Below are 16,200 nucleotides of genomic sequence, written 5' to 3' on the forward strand. Positions count from 1 at the left end.
ATTTCTGGTTGATGTTCTCCATCCTCGTCACCTATCTATGTATGATGTGAGTTGCATCCTTTGCCGTCTTTCTTTGACCATTTCTGCAGATTTCTGGTAGAGATTCTCCACCTTTGCTATGATGCCGAGAGTATTAGAAGGTATATTTCCTTAGTACCGCCGCTCACTCCCACTTTCAGCCATTCATTCCCTATGTCTACGAGAAAGTCTGGGAAATGATGAGAAGATCTGAAGATGCAGCATGTGAAGGTGTCTTCCGTGTCTTCCTGCGACGTGCAGGGAACTGTTATGAGTTATTGACCTGACGCAAGTCTCGGCACACAACACCTTGGATCCATTTCTGTCCCTCATTGTCTCCTCTGTTTTCGCAGGTTTCTCGGCAGCGTTGTTTATCTTAAGATCTACTTTGTGAAGATTGAGATTAGAGAATTTCGTGTTTCCTGTTACCGCCTTTTCTATAGCCTGAAGTGATTGATGAGTTTTTATACTTTGTTATGTAAACTATCAGTTACTAAGTAATTGGGTTTCACCTTGTAATGATTAGAAATCAAAGCTCTATAAAAGGGGCACTTAGATCGCATCGACCAGACCGGACACTATGGAGCTGAGGATTCTTGGGGCGCTTATATTTCTGCACCTTGGTAAGTTCCAGATTACAGTTTTCATGTTGAATGCCATCAGGTCCGTTTCAATTGCCAAGTAAGAGTTGTCCTTCTACAAAATGTCCTGTCCATTATTGGGATTTTCAAGCTTCATGATCAGGTTCCTTCGTCTTCTATCCTTTTCCTTTTGTGGGTAAAAATGTCTTCTCCACTCAACTGGATCACTATGTAAGAAGAAGAATATGAAACTCCAGTCTGATCCTTAGGGCATAATCAAGGACCTACATCTAAAATTGCCTCCTATAGACTTCTCAGGATGTGTCCTCCACCTTAGCTGTCCGACAATACTGTCCTAAAGGGGTGTCCGCATATAAAGTATTTTTAGATTATATTACTTTATAATTTTATATATTTTTATATTGCTATGCATAAATGAGTACACCCCCTTTGAAAAGTAAGATTTTATTTAATCTCACTGAACGCAAGAACAATTTCCAAAATTTTGACAAGATTGAGTTTCATTGAACATTTTTTTGTATTACATAACATGACAGACAGGTTAACATTAAAACTTTCATTACAAAAATCTTCAGTTTTAATCATATTAGTTAATGAGTATGTGCCGCCACCATGCCAGCAGCCGGCGCTGCTCGGATCCGGACCTACGGTACTGCTCGAGGGGTGCTCCAGACCCGGGGGTCACGCAGACACGTCGAATAAAAAGGGGGACGTAAATATACGGGATTTGTTGTAAACTGTCTGTGACGCCACCCACGGTGTGTGATGAGTTGTAGCACCACCGCTGCTGTTATGGGATACCCGGGGGAGATGTAATGGCAACTAGGTGTTAACCCCTCCATGGGTAGGGATGGATGCCTCGGGACCCAGTGTCGTGCAGAGTTGCAGGTTTCAACACACTCACAGTTTAGTTGTCCTGGTGCTGGAAGAGGTTGCACGGCGGTATGGAGTCAATAAGCACAACAGTCTTTTGGTAAACCAAAGTGGTGGTGGCCGGCCTCCGCTGACGGGTGTATCTGGTCTCACACCCGGGCTAGTAGTCATTGTTCCTCTCCTCTGCACTGTGTGTTTCTTTCCAATAGACTTCTCGGTGTGAAACACGGGAGTTCGCTCCCGGTCCTTTGGTTGGGAGCCGTACCTGCTGACGCTGACCCCTAGGATCTCCTGGGCCCTGGCGGATGCCCTATCCCTCTCGGTGGGTGGTTGTCACTTTTCGGGACTTAGGTTGGGACAGGACCTAAAATCCTGCCCTAAATTGGTTAATTAGCTAGGCCGTTGATGCCCGTCCTGGCTTCGGGGTCCAAGTACCCCCTTGTGCACGGTTTACGGGTCAGTTCTCCGGTGTCGGTACCGGCGGGCTACAACCCTGTCCCGGTCCATGTTGGATCTCCGGCAGCCGTTTTCCCGTCTCCTGCTGACTCTGACTACTATCTGCCACCTAGCCAATGCACCAGGGCTCCAACCCTGGCTCCTGTCAACTTGACCTTCGCTTAAACCTAACTCTAACTGACGTGTTTCCCGCCACAGGTGCTCTAGACCCCTAGGTGGGCATTCTCCATCCACCTGGTCCCGCTCTCTGGTGTGTCTGTCCTACCCTAAGGGGGGGACTAGGGTTTCAGGCCAGCTGGTTTAACCCTGTGTGGGAAAGGTGTTGTGCAGGGGCCTAACTGTGTGACTACCTGGTTTTGCCAGGGCGTCACATTCTCCCTTGGTTAAATACAGACCGTGTTTAATTTAACCGGAACTAGAAAAGAATAGAAAAGACAAATACAAGCATAATAAAACATACAATTTCTTCCCTTACGGGAGGCACATATCTTGAACGTTGCACATATAAAACGAAACGGGACGGACCGGACCACCTTCTCACCGCGCCCCCACCCAAAACAACCTATTTCTTGGTGCCACCACTAAACACTGGTGCACACCCCATTGCCCAAGTCCAGGAACGGGTCCGGGTGACGCCCACACGGGTCGGGTAAAAAGTTCCTTACTCTGCTGTCTTTGTCACGGGTCCCAAGTCCAGGGACCCCTGGCCTGGAGGGTAGTCACTGGTTTTGCTAGTGACTGGGCTTCGACCTACTCCATTGCAGGCCCTTTCTCCAATCAGCCTTTCCAGAGACTGCGACAGGACGTGGAAGGTGGTTAGGGGTTATTTAAACATTAAAACACTGCTTCCGGAATAGCCTCCTCTTGCAGCTTTCCCACAAGACTACCACCAGACAGCACGGATCCCCAATGCCACCTCCACTCACGGGCGGCACTGTCCAAAAGACCCCGGCTGCTTGCGGTGCGGGTACAGCTGCTCCTCCGGAACTGGCTCCATCCTCCACCAGGGGCTCTGACCCCTGATGGCCTCTTCACTTGAAAACGCAGGGGTGAAGACGTTCAACAAGAACAGAGCTCTACACAGTCAACTTCTTCAACTGCCCTGCCACCCTCCACCTGCGGTGCAGATGGTCTCCTCCGGGGAACATGAGGACGTTCAACAAGGGTGGCCGGGTTCAAACAGTTAACTTTTAACTTGCAATTTTAAAACTTCTAACCTTTAACTTGCTTGCGAGGCTCAGTCCCTTTAAGGACGAGCACCTCCGGGGCACACACTGGCAAAGTGCCCGGGCAGACCACAGTGCCGGCAGACTGGTACGATCACACTACCGACAGCAGTCGGGGACTCATCCTCAGAGGAAGACTCTGCTCCCACCTCGTACACCTCCAGGGCATGATACATCCAAGCTGATAAAGCCATCCGGTATCCATTCCCACCGGTTCGCAGGATGTACTCGGCTGCTGGGGTGCTGGTGCCGGAGTTGCTCTCATCCGTCTCTTCTGACTCCGTCCCCGCGGCCATAGCGCACCTGAGGCCAGGTGCCACCTCCGTCGCAGTCATGCGGACCACCGGAGCAGACGGCATCACCATGGCAGAATGATCGTCGCTGGCCGGTGCCTCGGGACTCACTGCCGGGCCCACAGACTTCACCGCTCCTGCGACCGAAACGGGAGCCGCCGCATCCTCACCAACCGCTTCGTTCGCGGGCACCGCCATTCCCTCGGTGGGCGCTGCTCCGTCATCAACAACATTCGGTGCGGATATCTTCCACTTCTACCCCTTGGTTTTTCGGGAGAAATCTCTAGACGTGACTTGCTAGTTTAGTTTTCGGCCTCAGGGTTTTTCTTCCTTCCGGCTTTGTTCCCAGGGGTGGGGCTTCATCTTCGCGCCCTTTCTCGGGAAAGAAGACGCTGGGCTGTTGTTTTTCATGCCCAAGAATGGTGGCAAAGATGGCGGTTTTTCAAAATTTTGCAGCGGAGCACCGCTGACAGTCCAAAACAAAGCGCACTTCCACCAGGTAAGTGGATGGGTAAGTATCCTGTTCGTAACACCAAGTTTCGAGGTGTGCCACCCCCATGCCAGCAGCCGGCGCTGCTCAGATCCGAACCTACGGTGCAGCTCGAGGGGTGCTCCGGACCTGGGGGTCACGCGGACACGTTGAATAAAAGGGGGGATGTAAATGTACGGGATTTGTTGTAAACTGTCTGTGACGCCACCCACGGTGTGTGATGAGTTGTAGCACCACCGCTGCTGTTATGGGATACCCGGGGGAGATGTAATGGCAGCTAGATGTTAACCCCTCTGTGGGTAGAGATGGATGCGCCGGGACCCAGTGTCGTGCAGAGTTGCAAGTTTCAACACACTCACAGTTCAGTTGTTCTGGTGCTGGAGGAGGTTGCACGGCGGTATGGAGTCAATAAGCACAACGTTCTTTTGTTAAACGAAAGTGGTGGTGGCCGGCCTCCGCTGACGGGTGTATCTGGTCCCACACCCGGGCTAGTAGTCATCGTTCCTCTCCTCTGCACTGTGAGTTTCTTTCCAATAGACTTCCCTGTGTGTAAAGCGGGAGTCCGCTCCCGGTCCTTTTGTAGGCAGCCCTGCCCGTCGACGCTGACCAGTGGGATCTACCGGGCCCTGGCGGATGCCCTATCCCTCTCGGTGGGTGGTTGTCACTTTTCGGGACTTAGATTGGGACAGGACCTAAAATCCTGCCCTCAATTGGTTGATTAGCTAGGCCGTTGGTGCCGGTCCTGGCTTCAGGGTCCAAGTACCCCCTTGTGCACGGTTTACGGGTCGGTTCTCCGGTGTCAGTAACGGCGAGCTACAACCCTGTCCCGGTCCACCTCGGATCTCGGGCAGCCATCTTCCTGTCTCCTGTTGACTCTGACTACTGTCTGCCACCTAGCCAATGCACCAGGGCTCCAACCCTGGCACCTGTCAACTTGACCTTAGCTTAAACTTAACTCTAACTGACGTGTTTCCCACCCCGGGTGCTCTAAACCCCTAGGTCAGTGTTCTCCATCCGCCTGGTCCCACCCACTGGTGTGTCTGTCCTACCCTAAGGAGGGTGACTAGAGTTTCAGGTCCGCTGGTTTAATCCTGTGTGGGAAAGGTGTTGTGCGACTACCTGTTTTTGCCAGGGCATCACAAGTACACCTCAAATCAAATACTTCTACATCAAGTATTTTGTATGACTCCCATGATGTGTGAGGACATCACCAAGGCTTTTAGACCTGGAAGGGACGAGTCAGTGACTTATTAAAAATTCTATCCTCATCCATCCCCAGAATGATCTCTCCTAGAACCTGGATGCTGGATGAACAGTGGTGACAACTTGTCTCCTTAGATTTCCCCATAGGGGCTCGGTTGTCAAATCTGGAGACGCTTGGCCCTTGAATATCTGTCACCTTTTCTTCTCCAAAAATGCAGCAGTGGCCTCAGATGTGAGTTTGTATGATTGTCATGTTGGAGAAGAACTTGTCTACCGAGGGCCGGAGTGATGGTGTCATCATCTTTATCACTATAGAATAGCACATCGGTGACTTAATGATCCCTCAATGACATTTCCTCAAAAACATCAGCAGCTCATGTGCCCCCGACACCGGCAGCTCATGTGCTCCCGACACCAGCAGCTCATGTGCCCCAACACCAGCAGCTCATGTGCCCCAACACCAGCAGCTCATGTGCCCCAACACCGTTAGCTCATTTGCCTCCTGACACCAGCAGCTCATGTGCCCCCCAACACCAGCAGCTTATGTGCCCCAGACACCAGCAGCTCATGTGCCCCCTGACACCGGCAGCTCATGTGCCCCGACACCAGCAAGTCATGTACCCCCGACACCAGCAGCTCATGTGCCCCCTGACACCAGCAGCTCATGTACCCCCAACACAAGCAGATCATGTACCACAAACACCAGCAGCTCATGTGCCCCCGACACCAGCAGTTCATGTGCCCCCCAATGCCAGCAGCTCATGTGCCCCCGACACCAGCAGTTCATGTGCCCCCCAACACCAGCAGCTCATGTGCCCCCGACACCAGCAGCTCATGTGCCCCCGAGACCAGCAGCTCATGTGTCCCTTCACAGGCAGCACATGTGTCCCCGACACCAGCAGCTCATGTGCCCCCTGACACCAGCAGCTCATGTGCCCCCGACATTGGCAGCTCATGTGCCCTCCGACATCGGCAGCTCATGTGTCCCCGGCATTGGCAACTCATGTGCCCCCTGACACCAGCAGCTCATGTGCCCCCGACACCAGCAGCTCATGTGCCACCCGACACCAGCAGCTCATGTGCCCCCGACAACCAGCAGCTCATGTGCCCCCGACACCAGCAGCTCATGTGCCCCCAACACCGGCAGCTCATGTGCCCCAGACACCAGCAGCTCATATGCCCCCCGATACCGGCAGTTCATGTGCCAATGACACCAGCAGCTCATGTGCCCCCGACACCGGCAGCTCATGTGCTCCCGACACCAGCAGCTCATGTGCCCCCGACACCAGCAGCTCATGTGCCCCCGACACCAGCAGCTCATGTGCCCCCGACACCAGCAGCTCATGTGCCACCCGACACCAGCAGCTCATGTGCCCTCGACAACCAGCAGCTCATGTGCCCTCCGACACCAGCAGCTCATGTGCCCCCGACACCGGCAGCTCATGTGCCCCCCGACACCGGCAGCTCATGTGCCCCCCGACACCAGCAGCTCATGTGCCCCCAACACCAGCAGCTCATGTGCCCCCCGACACCAGCAGCTCATGTGCCCCCAACACCAGCAGCTCATGTGCCCCCCGACACCGGCAGCTCATGTGCCCCCGACACCGGCAGCTCATGTGCCCCCAACACCAGCAGCTCATGTGCCTCCAACACCAGCAGCTCATGTGCCCCCCGACACCAGCAGCTCATGTGCCCCCAACACCGGCAGCTCATGTGCCCCCGACACCAGCAGCTCATGTGCCCCCGACACCAGCAGCTCATGTGCCCCCGACACCAGCAGCTCATGTGCCCCCGACACCAGCAGCTCATGTGCCCCCGACACCAGCAGCTCATGTGCCCCCCGACACCAGCAGCTCATATGCCCCCAACACCGGCAGCTCATGTGCCCCCGACACCAGCAGCTCATGTGCCCCTCAACACTGGCAGCTCATGTGCCCCCAACACCAGCAGCTCATGTGCCCCCAACACCAGCAGCTCATGTGCCCCTCAACACCGGGAGCTCATGTGCCCCCAACACCAGCAGCTCATGTGCCCCCAACACCAGCAGCTCATGTGCCCCTGATAGCGGCAGCTCATGTGCCCCCGACACCAGCAGCTCATGTGCCCCCGACACCAGCAGCTCATGTGCCCCCAACACCAGCAGCTCATGTGCCCCCAACACCAGCAGCTCATGTGCCCCCGACACCAGCAGCTCATGTGCCCCCGACACCAGCAGCTCATGTGCCCCCCGACACCAGCAGCTCATGTGCCCCCGACACCAGCAGCTCATGTGCCCCCGACACCAGCAGCTCATGTGCCCCCCGACACCGGCAGCTCATGTACCCCCGACACCAGCAGCTCATGTGCCCTCGACACCAGCAGCTCATGTGCCCCCGATACCAGCAGCTCATGTGCCCCCCGACACCAGCAGCTCATGTGCCCCCAACACCAGCAGCTCATGTGCCCCCAACACCAGCAGCTCATGTGCCCATGACACCAGCAGCTCATGTGCCCCCGACACCAGCAGCTCATGTGCCCCCAACACCGGCAGCTCATGTGCCCCCAACACCAGCAGCTCATGTGCCCCCGACACCAGCAGCTCATGTGCCCCCAACACCAGCAGCTCATGTGTCCCCCGACACCAGCACCTCATGTGCCCCCCGACACCAGCAGCTCATGTGCCCCCGACACCAGCAGCTCATGTGCCCCCCGACACCGGCAGCTCATGTGCCCCCAACACCAGCAGTTCATGTGCCCCCGACACCAGCAGCTCATGTGCCCCCCGACACCGGCAGCTCATGTGCCCCCAACACCGGCAGCTCATGTGCCCCCGACACCAGCAGCTCATGTGCCCCCTACACCAGCAGCTCATGTGCCCCCAACACCAGCAGCTCATGTGCCCCCGACACCAGCAGTTCATGTGCCCCCAACACCAGCAGCTCATGTGCCCCCAACACCAACAGCTCATGTGCCCCAGACACCAGCAGCTCATGTGCCCCAGACACCAGCAGCTCATGTGCCCCCGACACCAGCAGCTCATGTGCCCCCAACACCAACAGCTCATGTGCCCCAACACCAACAGCTCATGTGCCCCCAACACCAGCAGCTCATGTGCCCCCAACACCAGCAGTTCATGTGCCCCCGACACCGGCAGCTCATGTGCCCCCCGACACCGGCAGCTCATGTGCCCCCAACACCGGCAGCTCATGTGCCCCCGACACCAGCAGCTCATGTGCCCCCTACACCAGCAGCTCATGTGCCCCCAACACCAGCAGCTCATGTGCCCCCGACACCAGCAGTTCATGTGCCCCCGACACCAGCAGCTCATGTGCCCCCAACACCAACAGCTCATGTGCCCCAGACACCAGCAGCTCATGTGCCCCAGACACCAGCAGCTCATGTGCCCCCGACACCAGCAGCTCATGTGCCCCCAACACCAACAGCTCATGTGCCCCCAACACCAGCAGCTCATGTGCCCCCGACACCAGCAGCTCATGTGCCCCCGACACCAGCAGCTCATGTGCCCCCGACACCAGCAGCTCATGTGCCCCCGACACCAGCAGCTCATGTGCCCCCGACACCAGCAGCTCATGTGCCCCCGACACCAGCAGCTCATGTGCCCCCGACACCAGCAGCTCATGTGCCCCCGACACCAGCAGCTCATGTGCCCCCGACACCAGCAGCTCATGTGCCCCCCGACACCAGCAGCTCATGTGCCCCCAACACCAGCAGCTCATGTGCCCCCCGACACCAGCAGCTCATGTGCCCCCCGACACCAGCAGCTCATGTGCCCCCAACACCGGCAGCTCATGTGTCCCTGACACCAGCAGCTCATGTGCCCCCGACACCAGCAGCTCATGTGCCCCCAACACCAGCAGCTCATGTGCCCCCGACACCAGCAGCTCATGTGTCCACATAAGGGCACAGCTACCACCTGTTCTCACTGTAGACACCAGGCATTTTTTTTGTACTCCTTAATTTTGTGATACTGCACATTTTTGAAGCCATTAGCTCCAAAAACATTTATCTTAGGGGTACTTTGCACACTACGACATTGCAAGCCGATGCTGCGATGTCGCACGCGATAGTCCCCGCCCCCGTCGCAGGTGCGATATCTTGTGATTGCTGGCGTAGCGAATATTATCGCTACTCCAGCTTCACATGCACTCACCTGCCCTGCGACGTCGTTCTGGCCGGCGACCCGCCTCCTTCCTAAGGGGGCGGGCCGTGCGGCGTCACAGCGACGTCACACGGCAGGCGGCCAATAGGAGCGGAGGGGCGGAGATGAACGGGACGTAAACATCCCGCCCACCTCCTTCCTTCCGCATTGCAGCCGGGAGGCCGGTAGGAGATGTTCCTCACTCCTGCGGCCTGATACACAGCGATGTGTGCTGCCGTAGGAACGAGGAACAACATCGTACCTGTCGCAGCCTGCATTATGGAAATGTCGGACCCTGCACCAATGATACGATAACGACGATTTTGCGCTCGTTAATCGTATGTAAAAGGATTTGCACACTACGATATCAACTGCGATGCCGGATGTGCGTCACTTTCGATTTGACCTCACCGATATCGCACCTGCGATATCGTAGTGTGCAAAGGGCCCCTTAGTCTCATCGCACCAGACTAGAGTGTCTCAGTGTTCTTCATATTTTTCAGCCTGGGCCCTGGCATATTGTAGGCAGCTTTTTTGGGTGTGGGCTTTAGGAGCAGCTTCCTCCATGGATGAATGATGGCCAATGCTGAACCAGTGGTATCTACTCCCTATCTGCCATGCCATATTTACCAGATGACTGGTGCTGCCAGAGATGCCATTACTGGTCTGCCACGCATCTCCTGGCTGCCCTGTCATATTTTTTTTTCATGTGGCTTATGCCACTGCCATTGCACAGCTAAGCTAGCCACACATCTCCTCTTTTATATTGCTATACTCTACGTTTGCTGCCGAGGCTCCTGTCTGTGCCTTACTCTACCAGATATCTCCTTGCCCATTCGTAATATTTATTGTACTGTTGCCTGGAAACATACTTTCTTGATTGTAAACAAACATGAAACCAAAAAATAGGGCAATTTTTTTATGGTTGTTGCCAAGCCATTGCTTTTTCAATTTGAAGCAGCTGGTCTTTTGCCGCTACAGAACAAAAGGGATAATTTTTCAAATTCTTAACAAGCCTTTGTAATTGTGTTCATCATTTGGAGCATAGCAAACCTGTTGTGGAAGGAAGAAACAAGGATTATTTTTTTTTTCTTTCCTAGACAAGAAGCCATTGCTTCTTCACTTTCCAAACAGCTACTCTGTTTGGTACCTTGCTCCTTAAATAATAGGATAATTTTTAGACAGTTCTTGAAGAATCTATCACTTCATTATTTTGCAAAGAAAAAACTCTTCATACTCACCAAATAGTGATAATTTTTGCATCAACCCACATATAAAAGCCACGGCGTCTTCTGTTTGCACTGCCTGTGTATAAACGCCAGCAAGGCAAGCATGTGTCCCAAAAAGAAATCCTTTTTGTATCATTTTCACAATTTAAGCATCTTAAACTTTTTGCTGCTACAGAGTGTTATTACAAATGATATTAGTTATCTTGAGTTACAATCTTTTCCCCCCTAGTCAGGAAGGTTGATATCACGTGACTATTAATAAGGTGCATAATGAATACAAGATGATGTTCAATATACTTTAATGGGACCTTCACACACCTTTTCTGGGCTATTAAAGGTGTCGCGGGCGGAGGAGGGGATGCTGCACTCTCCCACTGCTCGGGTCCGGCTGCTGCTGCTACTACTCGGTGGTGGCTCGAGCAGTGGGCCGGATCCCGGGGACTTGAGCGGCGTTCCTCGCCCGTGAGTGAAAAGGGGGAATGTTTGTGGTTTAGGGATATTGTCCGTGACGCCACCCACGGTTGTGGTGAGGTTGTTGACACCACCGCTGCTCTGGACAGGGATCCCGGGAGCGGTGACAGGGAGCAGCTTTGGATGTTGGTTCTCCCCTCCATGGGTAGGGGGGTTGGTTGTCCCGGGGCCCGGTGATGGGGGTAGCTAGGGATGGATGACAAGCGGGTTACGGGGCCTGGTGAGGTGCAGGGTCGCGGGGGCAGCGCTGTGCCGCATGGCACGGTGGTACTCACTCAGTCAATGATGTACACACAGTCTCCGGTAAAACAGACGGCTGGATGGACGGGTCCCACAGACGGCTGCGGTGTTTCTCCTCCCGGCAGGTTGATGGTGACTGCCTTTCCCTGCACCTGTGTAGTGTAATCGGTTCCGATGGGTTCCCACCGGTAACCCGCTCCCCAGCTTGAAGGTTGCTGAAGGAGCCCCTTTTGCCCGCAGGCGCTGGCCCTGGGAACTTTAGCTTTGGCGGTGGCTGTGTTTCCCTCCAACGGTTGGACTGTTGCCTTCTGTCGGGACTTGGCTGCTGGGAAACCCAGGAGGTTCCCTTCGCTAATGGATTTGGCAAATTCACGGCGACTCCTAGCTTTGCCGGGGTCCGCAAGCCCCTGCCGGTTGGTGCTGGCTTCTCTTTGCGCACCGGTCCGGTACCGCCGGGCCACCGCCCGTCCACGGTCCTTACGGTTAGCTCCAATAAGCCTCTCCTGCAGACGGTCACCACCGTCTGCCAACCTTGCTGATCCGTCCGGGCCACACACCCGGACCAACTTCAGGCTCCTCAACTACTACTTCCCTCCTTCCACTTTCACTTCCAAACACTATCTGCCTGCTTTTCCCGCCTCCAGGACTGTGAACTCCTTAGTGGGTGGGGATCAACCGCCTGGCCCCACCCCCTGGTGTGAACATCAGCCCCTGGAGGAAGGCAACAAGGATTTTTGTCTGACTTTGGTGTGCCTGACCGGGAGTGTAGGGTGTGTTGGTGTTGTTACCTGTGGCCCCTGGCTTGTCCAGGGCGCCACAAAGGCATTGCAGTACTGAGGTCTAATGTGAACTTATCACTATGAATCAATGTTTTGGGAAATTTCAGCAAACCGGCGAATTTGGGTTTCATAATATCAGTTCATGTCTAGTCTCTGTCAAACCAATAGAACTCTGGAGGTCCAGAACTAGATACACGTGAGATCACCTTAAAATCTCAGAGCAAATAAGCTTTTATTCTATGTGCAAAACTTGAAATTCTCCGATGGGTGATACAAAGCCAGATGAGGGCCACATGGAGGAGATGTGCAGCACCCCAAGGGGTCGGGGGAAATTACTCGTCACCGGGCTGGTGAAGATCAGGGAATGTCACGATTTCCTGACCTCTAGATGCGGTATGCGGCCAGGGAATTAGCCGCCGCTCCTGTCACTGTCCTCCGGGGTGGATGGTAGTGTTTCTGCTCCTCACAGGTAGAGTGGGCCCCGGGAAGGATGATGAGGGGAGTAGTAATGGCGGGCGCCGAAGCACGGAGCGGCGGCACCAGGAATGACAGGCGGACTCAGTCTCTGCGGTTTCCAGGTGTTTTACTTACAGTTCTTTAAGTAACACGGTTGCTGCTCCTGAAGCACCGTCACCGCTGTGATGGGCCCTAGCCAATCCCGAACAATTCAAGGTCTCCGCCGGTGTTCCCAGTGTGAGCCCTTTCTGGTCGGAGTCTCTCCAATCCCGGTGTATGTGGAATGTGGCTGAGGGTGTTTCCTATACTCTCTGCAGACCCTGGAATACTGTGTAGCTGTAGAGAACCCAGCTGAGCTGGATGCTGCAAGCTGCGGGTCCTACAGAAGTGTGAGGTAGAAGAAAGTGGACCGAGGTCCCAGTGTGTGTCTCACTCCAAGCTATGCCCGGGGCTAACTGACTATATGTAGAGATGTTCCTTCCCTTTTCCCCAAGTGGTGCCCGTCCCCCAGGTGGCTGTCCTAGTGACCGGGAAAGTCCCATGCTTCCTGATAGCCCCCCTATCTACCCCAGGCCATCCCCCCAGTGGGACCGTTAGTGTTAACTGTTAGTGTACCGCCCCGTGCTCGGCGGTAGCCGAGCCGCTTGGATCCGGCCCTTCTGGTAGGTGGCTCAAGGGTCTCCGGACCCAGGGGCCTCACGGTCACTTTAAATGTAAAGGGGAGGTGATGCGATGGTGGGTGTAGGATGTAGATGTACGGGCTGGGCCGTACGGAGTTCGTGACACCACCCACGGTGTGTGGTGATATTGGACACCACCGCTGCAGTTACGGGGCACCCGGGGGAGATGTAGTGCAGGAAGTTGTTAACACCTCCGTGGGCAGGGATGGTGGCCCCGGGACTCCTTGGGAGCTTGGCGGTGCAGGGAGATGGGCGGCCGGAGGGTGCTGATGTACTCACTATTAGTAAACACATGAGTCTCTGGTAAACCAAGGTGATGATGGTCGGTGCCCACAGCCGGCTGCGCTCTGGTTCCCCCACCCGGCTGGTGGTCTCTGCCTTTCTCCTGCACCTTTTTAGAATGGTGGACTGCCTGTGCTTGCAACTCCAGGAGTCCGCTCCCGGCTTGTGATGGCCTAAGGAGCCCTTGCCCGCAGACGCTGGCTCGTGGGATCTCTGAGTCGTGGCGGTGGCCTTTTATCCCTTCTCGGTGGGCTGTTGTCTTCAGTTGGGACTTTGGGTGGGACAGGACCTAGAGTCCTGGCCTCAATCAGTTAATTAACTAGTCCCCAGTAGTTTCTGGAAATAGCTTCAGGGTCTAAGTATCCCCCTTTGTGCTCCGGTTTTCGAGTCGGTTTCCCGGGTCGCTACCAGCGGGCTACAACCCTGTCCCGGTCCACCACAGTTCCACCGAGCCGTCTTCCCGGCTCCTGCAGATGAGACCACCGTCTGCCTCCTAGCCTAAGGCACCAGGGCTCCAACCCTGGCACCTGTCAGTTTGCCACAGGCCTGGCCTCCACTCTCCTTGAACTCGCAAACTGCTCAACTCATTTACTTTTCTCCTGCCTCAAGCTATCTGAACTCCTTGGTGGGCGTCTTCCAACCTCCTGGTTCCGCCCCCCTGGTGTGTCCATCAGCCCTGAGGGAGGTGACTAGGATGTATATGGTTTGCTGTGTGTTACCTTGTGAGGGAAAGGTGTAATGCAGGGCCCTATCTGTGACTACCTGGCCTGGCCAGCGCGTCACACTAGTGGTGTGTGAATGTGAGAAACACCAGCGATTAACCTATTCCTTACCCAGGATGAGTACTACATCTTAAAAGAGATGCAGTACCGTGTGACGACTAAAGCCTCAGGGGCGCCACAGATGGACGCCTCAGTTAAAGGGGTCCCAATGTATGATATAGTTTCTTCTTTATTTTAATAATAAATACAAAAATAAAACCAAATAAATCCCATTTGATTTGAAACTAAAAAATAAAAAGTGATGATAAAATACGATCCGATGAGTCTGTAGAAATATTCAACAAAAGTGTAAAAGTTATAAATATAAAAAAGTATAAATGTACTGATCTGTGTGAATCTTTCCTTCCAGCTGTTCCCAGCCCTGCAGATGGCCGCTCGGTCTGTGGTTCCCCGCAGGTACCCGGGCGCATAGTTGGTGGCACAGACGCTGTGCCGGGAGAATGGCCATGGCAAGTCAGTCTGCTGAAGCTCATACTGGGCACTAACAGATACTACCACTCATGCGGGGGCTCCCTGATCGCAAACCAGTGGGTGCTGACCGCGGCACACTGCTTTGATGCGTAAGTGATGGGTTCATTTATCTCTGTAGATCTACATTATTTTGGAAGAATTATACCTGCCTGCCTTTCTTCCTTTTTTTTTTTCTTTCTTTCTTTCCCTCTTTCTTTCTTCTTTCATTTTTTTTCTCTTTCTTTTTTCTTTCTTTTTTTCTTTCTTTTTGTCTTTCTTTTCTTTTTTTCCTTTCTTTCCTTCTTTCTTTATTTCTCTCTTTTTATTTTTCTTCCTTTTTTCTTTCTTTTTTTCCTCTTTCTTTCTTTTTTTTTCTTTCCTTCTTTCTTTCTTTTTCTTTTTTTCTTTATTTTTTCTTTCTTTTTTTCTTTCTTTCTTCTCTCTTCCTTTCTTTTTTCTTTCATTTTGTTTCTTTCTTTTTCTCTCTTTCCTTCTTTCTTTTTTTCTCTTTCTTTCTTTCTTTCTTTCTTTCTTTCTTTCTTTCTTCCTTTCCTTCTTTCTTTCCATCTTTCTTTCTTTCTTTCTTTCTTTCTTTCTTTCCCCAAATCCTACCACTCCACATACCCTGATCATGGTAAACAATAGTGAAATCAGTGGGCACTGGATTTTTTTTTTGTTTTATTAAATCTACCAGGCGGTTACAGACATATGGATTTTTATATTTGTGCTATTTGTTATGATTTTCATTTGATCATTTTACATTACTGTCCATTAGAAAAATCATTGATACATTTCTAATTCACGCTATGTGATGAGATGATATGATACATGGCGAGCACCAGAAATGCGTCAAAGTTTTTGCTAATTAGGCAGTAATGATGTTTTCATTCTACATTATTAAAGCTGAAGGCTTCATCACTTGAGCTGGATTCTCCTTTTCCTACACTGTGGTCGTTGTCGTCTCTGGCCGTGACGATGTTCCGTGCTCCTGAAGACAATAGGTTGCTATAAGGAGCTGGATTCTTTTTTCTACACCATGGCTGTTATCCTCTCTGACCCGACGCTGTTCCATGGTCCTGAAGACAATAGGCGGCTATAGGGAGCTGGATTCTCCTTTTCCTACACTGTGGTCATTCTTGTCTCTGGCCATGACACTGTTCCATACTCCTGAAGACAATAGGTTGCTATAAGGAGCTGTATTCTCCTTTTTCTACACCGTGGTCGTTGTCGCCTCTGGCCATGACACTGTTCCATACTCCTGAAGACAATAGGTTGCTATAAGGAGCTGTATTCTCCTTTTTCTACACCGTGGTCGTTGTCGCCTCTGGCCATGACACTGTTCCATACTCCTGAAGACAATAGGTGGCTATAAGGAGCTGTATTCTCCTTTTCCTACACCGTGGTCATTCTTGTCTCTGGCCATGACACTGTTCCATACTCCTGAAGACAATAGGTGGCTATAGGGAGCTGGATTCTCCTTTTCCTACACTGTGGTCATTCTTGTCTCTGGCCATGACACTGTTCCATACTCC

At 53.2% G+C, this 16,200-nt stretch overlaps 1 protein-coding gene across 1 annotated transcript in view; it reads left to right on the plus strand.

Annotated features, from left to right (window-relative positions):
- Nucleotides 1-598: 598 nt before the first annotated feature.
- The window catches only part of LOC142245708 (serine protease 33-like), a 28,451-nt gene continuing 12,849 nt past the window's right edge, over nt 599-16,200 (plus strand). The window contains exons 1-2 of the mRNA XM_075318647.1: nt 599-641; nt 14,568-14,778. Coding sequence (XP_075174762.1) covers nt 599-641; nt 14,568-14,778 — 254 coding nt within the window. The remainder of the gene's footprint in view (nt 642-14,567; nt 14,779-16,200) is intronic.

This window comes from Anomaloglossus baeobatrachus, chromosome 7, assembly GCF_048569485.1.
Source record: "Anomaloglossus baeobatrachus isolate aAnoBae1 chromosome 7, aAnoBae1.hap1, whole genome shotgun sequence".
Lineage (NCBI taxonomy): Eukaryota > Metazoa > Chordata > Amphibia > Anura > Aromobatidae > Anomaloglossus > Anomaloglossus baeobatrachus.